The sequence below is a fragment of the Schistocerca cancellata genome, chromosome 5 (assembly GCF_023864275.1).
Source record: "Schistocerca cancellata isolate TAMUIC-IGC-003103 chromosome 5, iqSchCanc2.1, whole genome shotgun sequence".
Lineage (NCBI taxonomy): Eukaryota > Metazoa > Arthropoda > Insecta > Orthoptera > Acrididae > Schistocerca > Schistocerca cancellata.
In genome coordinates, this window is record NC_064630.1 from 352,017,852 (window position 1) to 352,040,169 (window position 22,318).

At 46.6% G+C, this 22,318-nt stretch overlaps 1 protein-coding gene across 1 annotated transcript in view; it reads left to right on the top strand.

The window, feature by feature from the left end:
* Positions 1-22,318, top strand: part of LOC126188056 (kalirin) — a 2,181,516-nt gene that overhangs the window by 1,271,882 nt on the left and 887,316 nt on the right. The window contains exon 18 of the mRNA XM_049929493.1: positions 12,057-12,248. Within this exon, the coding sequence (XP_049785450.1) occupies positions 12,057-12,248 (192 nt within the window). The remainder of the gene's footprint in view (positions 1-12,056; positions 12,249-22,318) is intronic.

A 22,318-nucleotide genomic window follows, 5' to 3' on the forward strand; every position in this document is an offset into this window, starting at 1 on the left:
AGCCGCTCTCTTTGTGGGCGAGCGTGGGGCCCGCATCCCGCATACACAAATACGTTGCCCAGGTCCTCCCCTCTGGCCGCCAATCCGCTTTCATTTTTCAACACGTTGCAGCCGACAGCAAAATCCGCTTTTGCGCCGCCTAATGTGCCCCGAGCGGTAGTTTGTAAACGGCACAGAAAGGGAGAACTCGCCGACCGAGCGCGCATACGTACGGCAGCCAGAGTCGAGTCGATGCTTCCTGTACGGCCGTGCCCTGGATTACTGCACATCACCCCTGAGCCGCAGAATGGGAACCGCTACACCCGCCCGTTTTTACATAGCCGCGTCGTGCCACTGCCACTGTAAATCATTAATAAGGAAACCGGTGTCAGTGTTAGTATTGTACATATTAGGCTTTCATGAAGCGTATTTGCGTCTTTGCTGATTTTTGTTTTACAGTGCGGAAGTGACATCCCTGTAGGAACATATGATGCATTCAGACCAAATGAAACATACATGTCACAGTTAAGATTGCCCAAACAGTCACGTTACACAGCGTACCCAATTCGGGCGGGAAGGCAGACGTGCATTCTCGTGTGCAAAGGTTCATAAAAGTGCCTAATATGACATCCTGCAGTGGATTTTCCCAATCATCTTGCACCCTTTCTTGCAATTCGGCAAAGGTTCTTGCACACTCTGGAGGACAAGTAGCTTCCCAGTTCACCATATCACATACGTGTTCCATGTACGGAGCACTGGTTACTTAATGCTACACAAACAGGAAATGAGACTCAGAGTTGTAACAGATGGCTTCCCACAATTTGAGACTTGGGGTGGGACCTGCGTGTCGTGGTGGGCAAATCCACTCCAGAATAAGCCAGGTCTACGCAAAAGTGTACGTCCATCATTCTCGTACAGCCAGAACGCACATTCATCGCTGACGACAACATAGCGCCATTCCACTCGTTACTCAACTCTTTGACCACATTAGAGTAGCCGTGCTTTTGGCGGTGTCAGTTTTAGCCTATCTGGAGTCACACATGATCTTAAACCTGTTGCAAGCAGCCGGTTCCCAATGGTCCCTGATGACACATCACCATGTGCTCGGATTTTTTTCCCTGGATGATACGCAGTCGGCCACCTCTGTCCGCTCAGTGCCTTGGTCTTGTAGTGAGTTTGTCGTACACGGACGTCCAAAACCTGGTCTACAGGCGTGCGAATGTTCCACAGAGCACTGCTGAAAGTAGCAACACACACCGGAATACTGTGCCCAATATGGGTACCAATTCGTCGACGCGTCCATCCCGCTTCCTGCAGGCCCACAACGCGATGACGTTCAAAGGGAAGAGTACGTACTCGTCGGTGGGACATGGTTGTAACCTAGAATGAATGTTGCAAACAATGTTCACCTGTAAAGTTAGCACAGTTACAGCCTGTAGAGTAGAAACAGAGGGCACCCAGACGGACCTCCTGGGTGGCGTCTGATCGCCGACGACCGTTACAAATGGTTCAAATGGCGCTGAGCACTATGGGACTTAACATCTGTGGTCGTCAGTCCCCTAGAACTTAGAACTACTTAAACCTAACTAACCTAAGCACAACACACACATCGATGCCCGAGGCAGGATTCGAACCTGCGACCGTAGCGGTCACGCGGTTCCAGACTGAAGCGCCTAGAACCGCACGGTCACACCGGCCGGCCGACCGTTACAGATCAGTCACTAACGTTGCAGCCCTTCAGTATGCACATACTGTACCCTGGTGCCACTGAACACAGTCTTCTAGAGTGAATCATTTTTTTTCCGGCAGTGTATGAGCATTTTCGTGCTCCAAGGCATGTTTCTGTGCCACACCTTGTGTCTCCGCCGGCCGCTGTGGCCGAGCGGTACTAGGCGCTTCAGTCCGGAACCGCGCTGCTGCTGCTACGGTCGCAAGTTCGAATCCTGGCTCGGGCATTGATGTGTGTGATGTCCTTAGGTTAGATAGGTTTAAGTAGTTCTAAGTCTAGGGGACTTCTGACCTCCGATGTTAAGTCCTATAGTGCTTAGAGCCATTTGAACCAGTTTGAACCTTGTGTCTCCTAATGCTGCAGACATCATCAGAAGCCAAAAAGACTCACTTAAAAACGCTGAACTAGTTTGTTTTAGTTTGAAACTACTATGGCTGTTTTTAGTCTCTGATAATCTCTCTGGCATCAGGATACGAAGCATTCGACACAGAATCGTGCCTTGGGGCATGGTAATGCCCACACAAGAAAAACTAGCAACTATTAGTATTAATTAAGTACGCCGCTTGAGAGCGGCCCGATATCCCTACGCGATACCAGCACAATATGTTTCTGACCCAGCTTCCAGCTGAACCCGTGGGCCTGCATGGTAGTAACGCGACCATGGCAGTCTTGTACTACGGTCATCGGGCGTCAGACGAACCTTGCACTCGTCCATGAAAAGAACTGGACGCCATTAATAGCGGTGAAGCATCCTTCGTTTTCCCATCCATCTAGATGTGTCATGCAAGCGTGTTACAAAACATATGTCAAACACTTAAAGATTCCGTTAAAAGAGGCTCCAACAAAGGTGCATGACATTCACTTTTAAGAATGGACCATTGACTCTGTAGAGGACTGTGAACTGTTTTAATACTTTCTAGCCAATTAAAACTGTGTGGTTGACCCCAACTCAAACCGAAACTTTCTCGTCGTTCAGGTGTCTGGGAATTCTGACCTTGCCGCCCCTATACGTACACACCATCATGGGAGTTTTTTGTTCGTAACATTGACTCCTGCAGAAGAAACTACAACATTCATGCTGTGAACATTAGACGGATAAACAACTTGCACGTGGGTAGTAGTCCGTAAGCATAAACCAGAATTGTGTTTGTATCAGCCTGGCAACGCACTCCGTCACAAAACACGATCTGTGTGGGAATGTTTTGCAGTCAGTAACGTTCCTGAAATGGACTAGCCTGCCCAGAGTCCCGACCTGGAACAATGGAGCACCTGTGGGATGAGTAACTTGGCTCCAGACCCCAGCGTGCAACAAGAGTACCTTCTAAAGTTTCGGCTTCTGAGGAAAAGTGAGCTGGCATTCCTCCACAGACATTAAGACGAATCACTGGAAAGGTCCTTAGCTGTGTCAAAGCCATCATAAAATCGAAGGCTGGACACACCCTATATTAATGTTCACTAATTGGTGCCCGGATACTGTTCATGACGTACTGTACAGTGAGAGTGCAGATTAACTTCCACTACACAGGTGGCCGTAGTTAGGGATTTACTGTGGTCAAAAAATAACCGAGGCAAAGAGTATCGATGCAGTAATATGAATTATGAAGGTGGTGCGAAATTTTTTTGATCAGTTTATGGCGGATAACGGCCTGAGATTGGATTTCTAAGACTGGCTGCGATGTTGCCTTCGTTTGCCTTGTGTGGTGTTATGTCGCTGCCGGGCCGGAGATAGCGTTTCTGTGTTGCGGTGATGCAGGGAGGCGTCATCCCGCCGGGAAGACGGAGACGGCCGCTTCCTGTGTGTCACTCACATGGCGCGCGCTCTCTTCCCCTCTGTGGCTGGCGGCTGCGGCTGCCGAGATACGGCCCCACTGTCGCCCTTTCCGCTCAAGTCTCTCGTTGACTTACTGCCGGATCCATGTTTTCGTTACCGGCCTTCTATTGGTGCACGCGGCCAGTCCCCGCAGGGAAGTGACAGACGTTTTTCCGTATCTGCAAATTTCTGCTTTTATTGATTCACCACTACGGCACGGGACACGAAACTGCCGGCCAACTGCGCGGAAAACCATACGAGCCAACCACTAAAAATTTAAAAATTTGTGGTAAGGTCTTATGGGACCAAACTGCTGAGGTCATCGGTCCCTAAGCTAACGCGCTATTTAATCTAATTTAAACTAACTAACGCTACGGACGACACACACACACACACACACACACACACACACACACACACACACACACACACACACACACACACACATGCCCAAGGGAGGTCTCGAACCTCCGACTGAGGCAGCTGCGCGGACCGTGACAAGACGCCCTAAGACCGCAAGGCTACCCGGTGCGGCCAACCACAAAAAAATGGTTCAAATGGCTCTGAGCACTATGGGACTTGAAATCTCAGGTCATCAGTCCCCTAGAACTTAGAACTACGTAAACCTAATTAACCTAAGGACATCACACACATCCATGCCCGAGGCAGGATTCGAACCTGCGACCGTAGCGATCGCGCGGTTCCAGACTGAAGCGCCTAGAACCGCTCGGCCACCAGCGGCCGGCGCCAACCACAAAAGAGGTATTCTGTATCTTAATACTGAACACTCGCAGTGCTATGTCTTCACCAGCTTGGGTAGTGCACTTGTTTAACAATGACCACACATTCAGATGGAAGCACGTTCAATTCCTTCACTGGCTATATTCAAATAAGTGATACGTGATTTGTATAAATTCTCCCTCGTCAGTCTCACATCCGAGCCTCTTAGGACGTACTCGCAGGAACATTCATCTGTAATAAAAGCTGTTCGAAGCACAGTTTGTGATACCGACATAACACACACGTTCTTTCACATTAGCTACAGTGTTGTGTTATGTACCAAGTGCACAGACACTCAGAAATCAAACAAAACTGGCTGTTGCGGAACAGTTTTAAGTTTCTGCTGCCCTTCTTCTTCTAATCCGTTTCTTAAAAAAAAGCAGGTATATTCCCACAACTTTCCATACTTAATGATTGAAATGCGAACATGTTACAATGTGAACAGTAGTTCATGAATGATGTTTTGTTACTGTGACGCTACTGTGATTTACGTGTGTAACGGTAATTTTGTTGTATGAAGTTGACAAAAAAGTGGTCAGTGTAGATGCCTGCCATTTGGAGGAGCTGTGTTCGATTCTCGGCACTGGCAAGGATTTTTCCGTGGTGGGAGGACTGGTACAGGAAACACTCAGTTTTGTGATCCTAATTGAGGAACTGCGAGAATGAGAATTGACGGCTCGTTGGTGTGGAAAGTCGGCAGAACGGCCGGCAGTGCTGTGTGTTGACCCCATGCTCCTCCATATCGCAACGACATGACACCCCAACGTTAAGGATGACATGGCGGCCGGTCGATATGCCTTGTGCCTGCAACATCTCGACGAGGTTTTCGGTTTCATCTTCCTACTCCCTCTCCGGTTTTTAGGTAACTTTCTGTTTGTATCTGGGGCTGAAATTTGGTATGCGGATTTTAAGTAACGTTGAATGTAAGTGGAAAAAAATTACAGCCTCTTTCGATATGACAGGTGTGATCATGCCCTTGCTAATTATTCGAACAGCTCGTCATTTGTTCTTAGAAAGCTGTGTGGTTCCAGTTCTAGACCTTTCCCACGTCAAAAATATGTGTTGGTTTCGATGAAGATTGAACCCGCATCTTGGGATCAGTAGCTAGAGATGAAAAGCAGTGGAGCAGGACAAGGCTAATTACTGGAGAATCTGATTTGGGAATAGAGCTGGGCGAATTACGTTCTGAGCTTCAACAATGTTCAAGGCTAAAATAAATTAATATTTATCGTTGATCTATGTTTCGTCATCCTCAGCAATGGATAATACTTATCAATAAAGGAAATAATTTTTTTGTATGAGTCCGCGATCATTGTGAGTATTTTGTGAATAAACCTTCTAGATGAATTTTTGTATTTATTACACAGTTTCAGCTGTTACCATGATCAGATATGTGCAGTTCACATTAAAGGAGGGTGAAAGAGCGACTGGCGTTTGCTACATCATATTGCAAAATATGAAAAATTAAAAAGTTAAAATACTAAAAAAAATTTGATTTGCCAGAAACCTAAGGCCATGTAAAACACTGTACAGTGTCACTATTAGAAACCCCCGGGTAATCTAGATTAAAACTAAAAGCTCAAAAAAGCATACGTATACGTAAGTGCTAGCCGACAGGTGGCGCCAGTGTGTATTTTATTTATGTCCTGCATCTCCGTCACTCTCTCACAATTTTCGTATATTTTCGCCCGTGTCTGTTTTCGCTGTTATTAGGTTGGTGCTTAAGTTCTTAGAGTTTTTCCATAATGTAAAAAACACAACTGATACACATAACAGTAGCTTCAGTCATCAATAACATATTGTTCTTCACTATTTACAACAATCTGCCAATGCTGCGGTAACTTCTCGAGTCTGCGACTGTAGAAATCACGTGGTTTTGAAAAGAAGAACTTGTCGAGCCATCTTCGGAGCGCATTTTCATCCGGAAAGGAAGTTCCTTGAAGGTTGTTCGATAGAGAGTGGGAAAGCTGAACATATGAGGGCGCAACCCAACTCCTGTATAGTGTTTGTTGTCAGTCTAGCAGAATGCGGGCGGGCGTTGTCGCGGATAAGCGTCACTTCACGCAGGCATACTGGTCGTTGTTCTTGGATTGCGTCTGCAAGACGTCTCAGTTATTGTTAGCAAATATCAGCAGTGATGTTTACACCTCGGGGAAGCAATTCGCAGTACACTTCACCGTCGCTGTTCCACCAAGTGCATAACATTGTCATTTGCGTGTGAGCGCTGATTTATGTACGGACAGTTGTTGCTTTGTTTGGAGTCAGCCATTCCTTCTTTCCCCGTAAGTTAGCATAAAGACGCCATTTCAAGTCACCGGTAACGATGCAGGATAGGAATGGTTGTTGTTACTTACGAGCCAATTGATAAGAGGAAGCAGAGATGCACACATACGGCCACCCGCTGATTTTTGTGATGTTGGGTTGCAGCATGCGGTACCCATACACCTCATTTTTGAACCTTCCCCACTGTATACAAATGTCACACGATGGTGCAATTATCACAGTTCATCATATTTGCCAGTTCTCGAGTACAGTGACGTGGATAATTATGGATAAATGTGTTTAAACGATTTTCGTCAAACTCGGAAGGTCTTTCTGAACGGGGGGAGTCACTAATGACAAGACGATCCTACTTAAAACGACAAAATCATAAAAATGACAATCGGTAAATAAAAACCATAGCTACTGGAATACCAAGATAAAAAACAAAAACCAACGTAATGATGTTACAAATCTACATCTATATCATACTCCGCAAGCCATCTAATGGTGTGTGACGGAGGGTTCATTCGGTACCACTATCCCATGTTTGGAACCCTGTTCCACACGCGAATAGAGTGTGGGAAGAATGATTGTCGGAAAGCCTCTGTATTGTCTCTAATTTATCGAATTTTCTCCTCGTGGTCAGTACGCGAGATGTATGTATGTGTGTGTGTGTGTGTGGGGGGGGGGGGGGGAAGTAATATGTTGTCCGACTCCTCCTGAAAAATGCTGCCCCGAAATTTCAATAGTAAATCTCTCCGTGATGCCCAACACCTCTCTTGTAACGTCCTGTGACGAAACGCGCCGCTCTTCGTTGGATCTTCTCTATCTTCTGGTTGTGTACGAACATTTCCCATGGGAAGGTTCCTTTAATCGGAGGGTGGTGGCCTTAAGGGTGCCGGGGACTAGGGGAGGCGCGAACCCGAGGCCTTTCGGCACGCTCGGTGTTTACTGGCGCGGCGTGCGGCGGGCAGCCAGCGCCGCCTATCGATCTGCGCGCCGTGTAGCGTGTAGCGAGCCGAGAGCTCGTTCGGCCAGCAACAGCAGCAGCGGCCCGCCACACCACCCGTGCTCCAGCTAATTAACCACCTCAGGAGCGCGCCACCGCCCAACTCTCTCCGATCACTGCAGGAATGCCCGCCGAGGCACGCCGAAGTGCTGCGTTACTGCCGTGTTTGCGTTTGCTACCACCACTCGCCAACTACGCACGAGTACGCCGCTTGACCTTTGTCAGGGAGCAACGCGATCCGATGTACAGTTCACAAGCGTTATAAGGGAAACTTTAAAAACTGGCTAAATAGCGCTGTGCACATGAATTCGGACGAAAGGCTGCGAAGGCCGAAACGAATCCCATTGGTTAACGGCACAGTTAATCTGCTGTTGATCGCGTATTGTGCGCTGTATTGCTAGTTTCACTCTACTTACGAGAGCGTGTTGAGATGTTATACCCCTGACGGCAACACGTTAAAGCCTCATGTCTCCGATGACAAAATTAAAAGAGAGAGAGAGAGAGAGAGAGCACGAAAATGAGGACGCGTTTGACGTGCTCCTCAAAGTCTGATGCAGCCCTATTTTTGACTCTGTGAGTGAACACCTACGCGCTAGTCATCTGCTCATAATCTAGATTCTACACGCCTTTACTAAAGAGTGTCGAAAGAGCCTCAAGACAGAAGTCGGAAATTCCAGTTACAAACATGTAGGACTTTTAGAGGAGAGTGAGTACGTAATATTTTGAGTAGGGAATCCATGTCCGATAGCCATTTGAAAACACGCTTGTTGGGTAGCTTTGCAGCAGGATAGTCATGGGGGGTGGAGGTGTGCAGGTGCTTACGTCGGATTGGATGATGTCATGTGACATCTATTCTATCGCTCTGACGTGGTTCGAGTCTCATTCACCTCTCTGGTGTGGTGTGTTTGAGGTGGTATGAATGTAGCCGTTTGTCATCCACAACATAGCAGACGGTGCTGGGAGCGACATCCGTTGCACGCGCACTCGTTGACAGAGGCGACGAGCAGCTCTGCCATTACCGTGGTCTTCGCCATGCAGAAGGAACATGTCGGTGTATTCTGCAAACGTGTACTCATTCGTGTTGCTCTAACACTCAGAGACACGTGAACGAAGCTCGAATCTGGTCAGAGAGGTAGGACAGATGTCAAATGACATCAACCAGTCCGACGTAAGCACCCCCCACCATTACGACAGTGTTGCAAACATACCTAGCAAACACATTTTCAAACGGCTGGAGCACGGAAATGGTACGTTTCTGGACACGGGTTCCTATACCAAATATTGTATACTCATTCCCCTCTGCGAACGCTAGAAATTTAAATGCCATTTGCAGAACACCGTGTACATACTATGTGAAATTAGTACTATTTCTCGTGTACGCTGTCTGATGGGAAGTATCCGGACGCCAATACGTTGTGCGACATTGACCGCAAGATGTCAAGAGAGGTGGACGCGCCAGTATAAAGGAGGTGGGGAGTATTGTCTTGTCAGTAGATAATGATCATGGTGATGGATTTGTGGGGCGTTCAACTATGCGCTCATCACCGCCCGCACAAAGTCACAGTTTTTACGCAACCCAAGTTTTTCATAATCCAATCTAGCCACTCTCACGAATGATGATGATGATGATGATGATGACGACACAAACACCCAGTCTGCAGGCAGAGAAAAATCCCAACCCGGCCGGGAATCGAACCCGGAACTCCGTGATCCAGACGAAGCAACGCTAGCCACTAGACCACGAGGTGCGGGCGTTGTCGGTAGAGCAGCACAACGCGTCGCTTAGAAGCGGTCACTGACTTCGAATGTGGACTAATCACTGCCTGTCAACCAAATAACAAATCCATCGGGGACATTTGAACCCCTCTAAAGCTGCCCAAGTCGGCTATTGGTGATGTGGCTGTAAAGTAAAAGGAACAACCGAGGGTGAACGAAAACTAGACAGACCTCCTCTACTGATGGAGGAGCTTGGCCGTCGAACGTTGCAGAGGGTGGCTGTAAAAAAGTCCAGATAGCACAATGACTGTGCGTGGGGGTTTAAACAAGGATAGAGTACAGTGGTCGGACAGCTCCTCAGAGCTCACACGTCTATGTAATTAGTGCTAAGCGACACTTGAAGTGGCGTAAAGGGCCAAGCCACAGGACAGTGGATGATTGGAAACGAGTGAATTTGAGTGATAAGTCAGACAATACATTTTGGCAGTCAGATGGAAGTGTTTGGGTTTTGCGAATGGTTGGAGGATGTTACTTGTCGTCATGTGTAGTGGCAACAGTGAAGTACAGAGGAGGTGGTGTTACGGTATCGATGAGTTATTCCCTGTTAAGGTGTGGTCCCCGTATTGCGCTTAAGAAAACCCTAAATGAGGAAGCATATGAACGATTTTACGGAATTGTGTACTGCGAACTGTAGAGGAACACTCCATAGACGACGATTTTTTGTACCAGTAAGACAATGCACCCTGTCATAAAGCAGCATCTGTGAGGCAGTTGTTAGTGTACAACAATATTCCTGAAATGGACTGGTCTGTCCAAAGTCCCAACCTGAACCCAATGGGACACATTTGGGATTACAAAGTCTGCTTTGCCCCAAACCATGTCGTCGAACACGCCATCTTCTCTGGTTTCGGTTTTTGAGCCGACCGCTAAGGCCGAGCGGTTCTAGGCGCTTCAGTCCGGAACCGCGGTGCTGGTACGGTCGCAGGTTCTAATCCAGCCTCGGGCGTGGATGTGTGTGATGTCCTTAGGTTAGTTAGCCTTAAGTACACTACTGGCCATTAAAATTGGTACATCACGAAGATGACGTGCTAAAGACGCGAAATTTAACCGACAGGAAGAAGATGCTGTGATATGCAAATGATTAGATTTTCAGAGCTTTCACACAAGGTTGGCGCCGGTGGCGACACCTACAACGTGCTGACATGAGGAAAGTTTCTAACCGATTTCTCATACACAAACAGCAGTTGACCGGCGTTGCCTGGTGAAACGTTGTTTTGATGCCTCGTGTAACGAGAAGAAATGCGTACCATCACGTTTCCGACTTTGATAAAGATAGGATTGTAGCCTATCGCGATTGCGGTTCATCGTATCGTGACATTGCTACTCGCGTTGGTTGAGATCCAATGACTGTTAGCAGAACATGGAATCGGTGGGTTCAGGAGGGTAATACGGAACGCCGTGCTGGATCCCAACGGCCTCGTATCAGTAGCAGTCGAGATGACAGACATCTTATCCGCATGGCTGTAACGGATCGTGCAGCCACGTCTCGATCCCTGAGTCAACAGATGGGGACGTTTGCAGGACAACAACCACCTGCACGAACAGTTCGACGACGTTTGCAGCAGCATGGACTATGAGCTCGGAGACCATGGCTGCTGTTACCCTTGACGCTGCATCACAGACAGGAGCGCCTGCGATGGTGTACTCAACGGCGAACCTGCGTGCACAAATGGCAAAACGTCATTTTTTCGGACGAATCCAGGTTCTGTTTACAGCATCATGATGGTCGCATCCGTGTTTGGCGAAGTCGCGGTAAATGCACATTGGAAGCGTGTACTCGTCATCGCCATACTGGCGTATCACCCGGAGTGATGGTATGGGTTGCCATTGGTTACACGTCTCGGTCACCTCTCATTCGTATTGACGGCACTTTGAACAGTGGACATTACATTTCAGATGTGTTACGACCCGGTCATTCGATCCCTGCGAAACCCTACATTTCAACAGGATAATGCACGACCGCAAATTGGAGGTCCTGTACGGGCCCCTCTGGATACAGAAAATGTTCGACTGCTGCCCTGGCCAGCACATTCTCCAGATCTCTCACCAATTGAAAACGTCTGGTCAATGGTGGCCGAGCAACTGGCTCGTCACAATACGCTAGTCACTCGTCTTGATGAGCTGTGGTATGGTGTTGAAGCGGCATGGGCAGCTGTACCAGTACACCCTATCCAAGCTCTGTTTGACTCAATGCCCAGGCGTATCAAGGCCGTTATTACGGCCAGAGGTGGTTGTTCTGGGTGCTGATTTCTCAGGATCTATGCACCCAAATTGCGTGAAAATGTAATCACATGCCAGTTCTAGTATAATATATTTGTCCAATGAATACCCGTTTATCATCTGCATTCCTTCTTGGTGTAGCAATTTTAATGGTTAGTAATGTATGAAGAAACTCAAAGAGGGCCAATCCGTAAGGTCCTCTTGTTAGTGATGCATACAGCTAGTCATACATGTGCGTTGCAAGCTCACTGGTCCAATAGATCAAATGTGCAGTCGCCGTTGGAGGGACGTTTGACGTTTTCTTTTAAGAAACGAGTATTTTTTTCTGTCTGTCCGTCCTTCTCTCTCTCTCTCTCTCTCTCTCTCTCTCACACACACACACACACACACACACACACACACACACACACACGAGACTTGTAAATGTACCTAGTTGAGATGATGGATTGATTGATCGGGAGGTGTGCTGACCGTGTGGTGCCGTGTTGCAGAACACGTACACGAACGCGGAGAAGCTGCTGACGGCGGCCGAGGAGCTGGCGCAGACGGGCGAGTGCAACGCGGACGAGATCTACTCGGTGGCGCGCGAGCTCGAGAGCCACGTGACGAGCTTCGCGGCCCGCGTCGAGCAGCGGCGGCGCCGGCTCGATCTCGCCGTCCTCTTCTACACGCACGAGAAGGAGGTAAGGCCGGTCGGCGCACTTGTCGCTGCGTGTCTGTCGCCTGAAGGAAACAGGACTGCTAGTGATCACAGGGTAGGAAAACTGCCTTAGCGACACACACACACACACACACACACACATGCACGCAATGGCAGTCTTCTGATTTTTTTAAAACTGCTTATGCCATCCTCAGCCTGCTCGTATAGCGCTGGCTTGCGAGACTGGAAGACGAACGACAGAGTGGAATCCGCGTGGTGGATTAACGACCGTAGCTCGTGCACCGGCCAGCCTGAGATTTTAATCAGTCTCCCTTGTTGGTTTAGGCAAATGCAAATGCTGTGCTGGTCCCCTATTCCCAACTTAGAAATTACGGCACCTAAACAGGTAAAATACGATCTCACACAGAACAACGTTTCCACGATTCAGAGGTGGCACACACGTCCTCCCACCCTTAGTTAACTGACGGCTACTGCGACAGGAAGGGCGTCTAGCCGCAAAGTTAACTATAGAATAAAATTCCCAAATCTTTAGTGCAGAAAAGTCTCTGCTAGATGGAATGAACGCTAAACAAAACTCGAAGACTGTGTGCAGGTCTCATGCCTCTCAGATGCCTCATTACCTGTTTTCCACTTATTACCAGTTCGAAAACGGATGATATAGGTCCGGAGATTATGTCACGCAAGTTGTCTATATGGTTCATTCATTTAATTAAAAAAATAAAAACAATGTTTTACGTGGATATGATCCCACTTTGAAATCATTTCTTCGCTGTACATCACGTCCTAACACACATGCAACACCTAGCGAGGTGGCGCAGTTGTTAGAACAGTGGAATCGCATTCAGGAGGACGACTGTTCAAACATGCATCCGGCCATCCTGATTTAGGTTTCCCGTGATTTCCTTAAATCGCTTGAGGCAAATGTTGGGATGGTTCCTTTGAAAGGGCATGGCCGACTTCCTTCCTCCATCCTTCCAATAACCTCGCTGTTTCGAACCTTCCCCAGTTCAACCAACCAACACATGTAACTGAAATCTGTCTATAATCGCCGGCCAGAGTGGCCGAGAGATTCTGGGCACTTCAGTCTGGAACCGCGCGACCGCTACGGTCGCAGGTTCGAATCCTGCCTCGGGCATGGATGTGTGTGATGTCCTTAGGTTAGTTAGGTTTAAGTAGTCGGAGGCGAGAAGAAGGCGGACGTAAATCTATGACGTCGGCTCGTGAGTTGACCTTGCGTAGCGCAGTTGGTAGAGCACATGCCCGCGAAAGGCAAGGTCACGGGTTCGAATCCGTTCTGGTGGATTTTTTTAATCTGGTAGGAAGATCCAGCGTTTTAACGGCTTAGTTACCACTAAGGAAATGAAGTTGTTCATTGTCTCTCACGATAACAACGTTAAAGTGGGCCCAGAAATGCCCATTGAGTACTTTTGTTTTCTCTAAGGGACAAAAATATTTAAATTTACTCTAAATTTAACATCAGCTAACCTTCTTCTTTTAAATTCCAATCGTCATAACGTGCGCAGCTTATTGTTAATGTGTTCTGCTACTGCCGATGAACCATTCTCTTTATTATTATGTTCTTTGGACTCCATTTTAAACTCTCTTCTCTTCTGACCGACATACTTCAATTCATAATCTTGGAATTTTACTTCAAACACTCCCGGTTTTGCCATTCAATTTTTATCTCGGCTAAACTTACGTCACAACCTTTCCTCCAGCGCGTTATGTCTGCAATGCCATTTTAACTTTATTGTTGTTTAATAACTTCATCAATTTACACAAGATGATATGGTGCGGTTATATTTCTGCGAATTTATCTTGTTTTTGTTTGTTGGTTTCCTTGACCTGCCGTTGCAGTAATCTTACCTATTAGACACACGTAGTAATCATTTTTATCGCTATTTGTGTATGTATGTATGTATGTATGTGTATTTTCGTTCCTTCACGTTTTTTACGGCTTAACTGGTACCATTAGCTCTATTCTCTGCGTTAAAGAAATGCAATTTTCTCTTCATAAGGGTAACATTAGTTCTTAACCCGCTAGGTTAGCCGAGCGCGCTGCTTCCTGGACTCGGGTAGGCGCGCCGGCCCCGGATCGAATGCGTCCGGCAGATTAACGACGAGGGCCGGTGTGGCGGCCAGCCTGGATGTGGTTTTTAGGCGGTTTTACACGTCCCCCTAGGTGAATACCGGACTGGTCCCCACGTCCCGTCTCAGTTACACGGCTCGCAGACATCTGAACACTTTCGCACTATTCCGTGGATTACGCTAGTCGCAGACAGTTGGGGTACACTAATTCCGTCCCAGGGGTACGGGGTGGCGGCAGGAAGGGCATCTGGCCACCCCTTCAACTAACATTGCCACATCCGATTAACCATGCCGACCCTGCGTATCCGCAGGAAAAACGGCACAAGCAAAAGAAAAAGAAAGAAAAAAGGGTAGCATTAGTTCTTAGCATTTACTGTATCTTTTAACGTGGGTTTCCGGTCTCTTCCTACCTCTAATTTAGTGTTTTTGTTTCCGGTCAGCAAACCAGGACAATTCAGTATTGCCTGTTGCGCATATTCTATTGTAATGTTTTTACGAATCGTATTAAAGACACTGGCCAGTTTATTACTTTTATTCTAGCATCCTCAAAACAATATAAGTATGTTACGGCAGATAATCGCCGGCCGCGGTGGTCTAGCGGTTCTAGGTGCTCAGTCCGGAGCCGCGCGACTGCTACGGTCGCAGGTTCGAATCCTGCCTCGGGCATGGATGTGTGTGATGTCCTTAGGTTAGTTAGGTTTAAGTAGTTCAAAGTTCTAGGGGACTGATGACCTAAGATGTTAAGCCCCATAGTGCTCAGAGCCATTTGAACCATTTTGAACAGATAATCGGTATTAAAAAAAGAGGTGGTAGCAAAATAGAGAGACTTTGAATTAAAAATCAAACTAACTTCTAGACATAGTCTACTTGAATATGTTACGTCGTAATTCGTCAACTGAACAGGCCCAAAATAGTAGTTGGTTGCATGTGACAGTGACTTCACTCTTTTTGAATGTTACAGTGTTTATTAATGGTTTTGTTCCTTCTATTCAACTGGAAAATGGCTGTATAGCCGAAACTGCAGTAGCTGTACAGTCTTCGCGGAACAATATTGTTGCGCAACTCTTCTATATCTGCCTCGACAGTGCAGAGTTTTGGGTTTAACTCTGAACATCCAAGCGTAGCGATCAGCGACTGTGCGAAACCAACTCTATTCCTTTTCGGCTTCTCTGGCAAAATACCTATAGGAAAATATATTACACAACTAGGACTCGAATCGACTCTCTCCGTGCGCTAGTAGTCTTGGTTAGTAGTCGAGTATAGTAAATGGACAAGGTGATAATTACAATTTCAGACCATTTCACTTTAGTGCATGTGGGTGTATTTGGCGTATGTGCATTTAGCTCGATGGTCAGGCGTGCCATACTGTAAAGTGCGTCCATTGGCATTATAATAAGAGTCCCACTGTTGTAAACATGCCCCAGACAGGATTGACGATCGATCTTATGTCAGATTCTTCGGTGCATTTTGATCGTCACAGTTCCAGCGCGCGTACTTGGAAACTATCGAGGCGGAACAGCTTTAGAGATGATATTGCTATTGCGAAACCTATCGGGTGGCGCTTTTCAATAGACTACACGATATTTCACGCGGCTGCAGTACCGATAGCCGTTCTCCGAGCGCGTGGATGCGCATATATAGTGTTTCGATTTAGTCCGCGGAGTAGCGACGCGCTAGAAGTGCGGCGTTAACGGATGCCACGTTTTATGGTCGGTCCCGGCGTAAACAAAGCCGCGCGCCGAGTTATTGCGGCATTTTTGCGCGGCCAGCAATATCGCGATATGAAACCGCCAGCGGCACCAGTCGCCGCTGGCGTCGGACGCGGGCAAGCCCTGCGCCACAAGTCCGTTCCTGCTCGTCTCTTCGCAATTACCGCCGTAATTGCAACACGTTGTAAATAAGTAAACGCTGAGCCAGGCAGTCGCCGGATTACGGCTCGCATTGTCTTTGAACCGGCGGGAAAAGAGCGGTACTGCAAACCGTCTCTTGAGGGAAAGCTGTTTTAATAGTGTGACACTAATGTTCATCTCTTGACAGTCATGGACCGCTCACCATCAACCTGCTTACTTGGAATATTGCGAGGTGGATATCTTTATTTTTATGTGCAACAGATTTCAGAGGTTAGGCTATACCTGTGAACCGAATGGCATACATTAACACTTACTGAATCTCAGAATGGTTCAAACTTTCTTACTCAGAGTCAATCTTTTGTTACATACTTGGGCATCACATTCCACTCACTGAGAAATAAAGCTAATTCCAGTTTCTGAAAGGAAAATGCAACGAATGCTCTAACAAGTTCAAAAATGGCTCAAATGGCTCTGAGCACTGTGGGACTTAGCATCTGAGTTCATCAGTTCCCTGGAACTTAGAACTACTTAAACCTAACTATGTCCTTAGGACATCACACACATACATGCCCGAGGCAGGATTCGAACCTGCGACCGTAGCGGCCAACTGCGCGGAAAACCATACGAGCGGTCGTGCGGTTCCAGACTGTAGCGCCTAGAGCCGCTCGGCCACCCCGGCCGGCCACTTGAGAATTGCTGATGTAAAGGCTGAAATCGGTCATGGTCCTAATAAAGTTCTCTGTAGCAATTTGAGCTGATTTCATTAATTAACATATATGGTTTCTGTACAAAAAGTATACAGAAAAAGTGCAGAAAGTCATATTAACGGCCAGAATTACTCAGACTCGTTAAAAACGGTTGGCTTTCAGGAACCACTTCGTATTTCTCGTTTATCTAGTCATTAATTTTAAACCGAGCGTCGGAATACACTTTAATATGATGTATATTGATTAAACTTTGTACTTGTTTGTAGTGTTTACTGTTATCTTGCTGACCAGTTGAGAAACGTAGCATTGTTACGGATAATTATGTTAGAGAAAGGAAAGGAGGGGAGGGGGGATGAGGTACCGACACACGCGCACCTGCTCCCGAATAACATCGAGCCGAGTTTAACGTCCCCATTTCAAGGAAGGATGGCTGTAGAGCAGAATGTAGTCTGCTACTTAGATGCTAAAGCACAACGAACGTCTGGTATACGCTGAAATATAATAATATACTAGCTAACGCTGAAAATTCGTCGATAAGCGATGTTCTGGAGTCATTACATTGCTTGTTTGTATATGGCTTAACAGACTGATTAACAGGTACGTCAGCCTTCTGGAAAACTTGTGTGCTTTTCTATATATTTAATGCTCAGGTTCCTCTGTTAACTTTGTGTTAAACTCTTTGTTTTGTGTGTTAGCGATCCACGATGTTCTTATTTACAGCTCTGAACACTTCTTTTGGATTTATATTTATCTTTCCTAATGAGGCTCAATAATTGCCGTCCACAGAGTCACTTCTCAGAAATGATAGGGACGAAGACATCGTTTGCAGTTTTCTTCATCCACGTTGAAGCCACCGTCCGTTACCTCTTTTACAAAGTAGCTTGAACTTCTAAGGACTAGCTCTCAGAGTTCCTGACGGTTTCGCGCCCCTTTTTCCAAGACGACAGAGATAGATTTCTTATATACCGACGTCGTGTTTACCAGAATACATCTACGGCAAATACATTTGTAATTATACTCTCACATATCTTCCCACCATGAGACAATGCAGATAGTTTTGCGATTTAACTAGGAACATCGCACCCAGCAAGGTGACTTGTTAGTTGAGACACTCAACTCGTGTTTGAGAGGAAAAGGATCAAACCCTTGTCAGACCATCCAGATTTAGCTTTTCTATAGATTCTTAATATCGACTGAGGTGACTGCCGGGACTGCTCATTTGAAAAATATTTCTTCTCTCATCCTTGTTCCTATCCGTGCTATTGCTATGTTAACGAAGATCATGTCGTTGACGGGACTTAAAGTCTTTTATCTTCATTTCTTCCTTCCTTTCATAATTTGGTGTTACACATAATTAAATATCCTACTTTCACTTATAAGTAAGTAGCATTAGGAAATCTTTTTCCGCCGCGAGGATTCACATTGACTGCCTGTTATTCAATGGTCTGGCACTAGTTTTGCAACTGGACGCCGCTTCGGCGACTAGCGTGTACCTAGTGTACCCCAGTTATCCAACCGGGGAAAGATAACCTAAGGTGTAACAGTGAATCCGAACCACGTTTCGTATGTGGCGATTCGTCACATCGTTAAAGAATGAAAGCTGTATTGTAGTGCTGACTAAAAATTTCCATCTTCCGACCGGGATTCGATCCCGCGATCTTTCGGTTTCCATATACACGCTTTACTGCTAGACCGTCAAGGCCGATGTAACATTACCGCCTGTAATTACGTGAAATTTCCTTTATATACTGTATCTGATATTCAAGACCATTAAATGTTACGAACATATTTTCTAAAATCTTTATCTTTGTCGGTAACGTTATAAGAAAACTGAGGCCTGGTGCCATTTTATTTAATCTCAATTACTGTCGTGAAAGTAAAAAATGGTAATAATACTGTTAACTTTCATTTACTTTTGAAATGGAAAATAGCTACGGCACACAGTTAGCTTGGAAACAATTCGTTTGGTACTTTTTACTGACCGCAAAAAGAAATGGAGTTTACTTTCGTTATAATTGCAACCAGGACTCCCAGAAAAATAAATGACTGCACGTGGCAATTAATGTAATATGCAAATAGTAATTATAAACTAAACTGCTTTTAAAATAATCTCGAACCAAGCGAGAAGTTTCCGTATTTAATTTCGCCATTTTTGATGAATGAAATCTCTTTTTTTCTTTTTATTTATATTAAAGAGGATCTTGAAATAACATACTATAATACGCAGTTAATTTTTAATTGGTTAATGAACATTCAGTTTACACACGCAAATACAGCTCGCATAAACCGATACAGCTCAGCGATCAAGAAAGAACTAATTCCCACCAAGACCTAGTCGTGTACGAGACTTTACCACAAAAGAATAAGACCGAAAGAGAGCTTTTCACACTGGTACAAGTCCTTTACAACATTCTAAGAGTGTTATCATGATGTAACTTTTATCTCATTACTAGTTACAATATTCGTCAACGGTCTTGCTGCAGTGATAACACCGATTCCCGTCAGATCACCGAAGCTAAGCGCTGTCGGGCTTGGCTAACTCTGGGATGGGTGACCGTCGGGGTCTGCCGAGCGTTATTGGCAAGCGGTGTGCACTCACCCCTTGTGAGGTCAACTGAGGGCCTACTTGATTGAGAAGAAGCGGCTCCGGTCACGAAAACTGATAACGACCGGCAGGGAAGTGTGATAAGCACATGCCCTTCCTCACACGCATCCCGTGACGCATAACGGCGGAGGATGACACGGCGGTCGGTCGGTAATGTTGGGTCTTCCGAAGCCTGTTCGGACGGAGGGAGAGTTACGGGGTTCATGCAACGCTGCAGTACATAGTGTGGGGACCAATAATATTAAATATTGTTTCACTTAAGCGTACTAGACGCTGTCGTTTAGTAATTCTTTTTCTTGATGTGGGGTAAAATTCGTTAAGTCTGGCTGTGACGTCACACCGACCTGCCAGCTCATTAACATAAGACGTGAAAAATAAAGACGCCTACACACAGTTCCCTAACGCACGTCTTTAATTATGTCTACTTCTGTCGACGAGTCTTTATGCGAGATAACATGCTACGCCCTGCACTCAACCAAGCCCCCCTTTTTATTTGCTGCCCCCATGTAATTGTACTTTTTGTCAATAAACGGCTGTGTAGTGCCAAGTCAAATGCAAATAGTTCGTACGGCATTTGATTTTCGAATGCACCGAATCGTCGCCAGAGCCAAACAGTAGTTGGCACCTCCATCTCGATTCGGAATTCCTACCGCCTCCGCCGCTCCCGCATCTTCCTCTACTCCAAGAATCTGTGTAGAACTCGGCGGGAGGGCTCTTTCATCTCCGGCTCGCAAGTGATTCGCCGCCCCCTGCGTCAACAGCGGCCTTGTTGTCTCGAGGCGATAGCGTATGCCGGCTCGGCCGCCGCGGCCGTGGACGCAGGTCCGCCTGCCGCTACGGCACAAAAGGCGAGACATCCCGAATTCATTGGCCCCGCTGCGAATCAATGTTTCAGCTAGTGCAAATATAGGGCGCTGCCGCCGCCGCGCCAAACTCGTCCCGTTAATATCTAAAGCTCCGGCCCTGCGACTCTCCCCTTGCCCAGTGATAAACTCCGCCGTGGGTTATTATAGTTTCTCCATCACTCGCCCTCTCCGCTTGCTGGCTGTGGCGAAACGCGCACAAGTTGTTTGTTCCTCTTCTGTCCCGTAACGAGTTCTTCATAAGGCGACCGCCCCTCGTGCTCTCCAGAGACCCGTTTTCTGTTACACTGCCTTTCATCTCCCGATTCCTTTTCTAATGTAACTCATCCCCTCCCAGTGCAACTCGCAACAAACTGCCTCTGCAAACATTGTGACCACTCTCTTTTCCTGTTGGTTCGTCTTGCGGCTGCTTTTCTTCCTCCAGGGTGACATGACTGTTGCTGAATTATGTTTTGTGCAGGTTTGAGCTTGGAAGTTCTTTCGTTTTGAATGCGTGTACTAGTAACAGTAATGATTCATGGCTGATGCCACCGAAGGATCAAATGCTAGTACGTAGAAATAATTTCAAGTTCATATAAAGTATGGCTACAAAATTTAACTGCAAATGACATAAATTGGCCTAAAACAACGTCGGTGTCATATCTGTGTATTAAAAAAAACGCACGAAAAATAACACGAAAGCCCCGAACACGTAACATGACACCTACCTCTTTATCACAGTTCAACTCCCTAGCCGGCCGGGGTGGCCGAGCGGTTCTAGGCGCTACAGTCTGGAACCGCGCGACCGCTACGGTCGCAGGTTCCAATCCTGCCTCTGGCATGGATGGAGACCGAGCGAGGTGCCACAGTGGTTAGCACACTGGACTCGCATTCGGGATGACGACGGTTCAGTCCCGTCTCCGGCCATCCTGATTTAGGTTTTCCGTGATTTCCCTAAATCGTTTCAGGCAAATGCCGGGATGGTTCCTTTGAAAGGGCACGGCCGATTTCCTTCCCAATCCTTCCCTAACCCGAGCTTGCGCTCCGTCTCTAATGACCTCGTTGTCGACGGGACGTTAAACACTAACCACCACCACAATCTGGCATGGATGTGTTTGATGTCCTTAGGCTAATTAGGTTTAAGTAGTTCTAAGTTCTAGGGGACTGATGACCTCAGATGATAAGTCCCATAGTGCTCAGAGCCATTTGAACCAGTTCAATTCACTTCACAGCCGAAGTACATCACATCTGCGACGTTCCTCCAACACCGTTCCCGTTGGACTCAGCCGACGCGAGCTTATATGCACTCCTGGCCGCACATGAATAGCTGGTCACGAGGAAAGATACAAGGAGATTTTCGGTTGTTTCGTAAAATGCAACAATTTTCAGTTGAGGTCATTAAATTACCTGTATTTTATAAGAATTATATTGTCCAACAGTATGACGTGACATTATGTGAGGAATCACGTGGTAATGTGCTACAATAACGGATGTGTAGTTTAAGCGGTCCTCATTAATCTGCATCTCCGTGTCTTTCTTTTTTCCACGTCCAGTTGTTTATAGGAGTGAAAGACGTAAACGTATAGCTATTTAAATTGATGATGTATTCAGAAGCGGCAATATGAAAAAAAATACGAGGGTCATACGGTAAGTAGCCTCCTATTGGGTACGAAATAGAAGTCACAGTAAAAATTCGATGAAGCTCAGCACTACTGTGTTGCGCAGTGCCTCTAATGTGCCCGTTGATTTCTCCATGCCGCTGTTTTCTGTTCTGAGCGCACAGTGAGCACGTTTCCTGCCAAGTATATCTGCCTGATGAAAGATTTCGCCTGATGCCATGCAGCCCAAGTAACTGGCATGCTTTTCCTTCTTCATGACAGTTCTAGTCCGCATTCTGCAAAGGCAACAAAGATGCTCCTGCTGCGTTTTAGATTGGAAGTGTTTCATGACCCACAATACAGACCGTAACTGGCTCCCCCTGAGGTCCATCGCTGCCCACA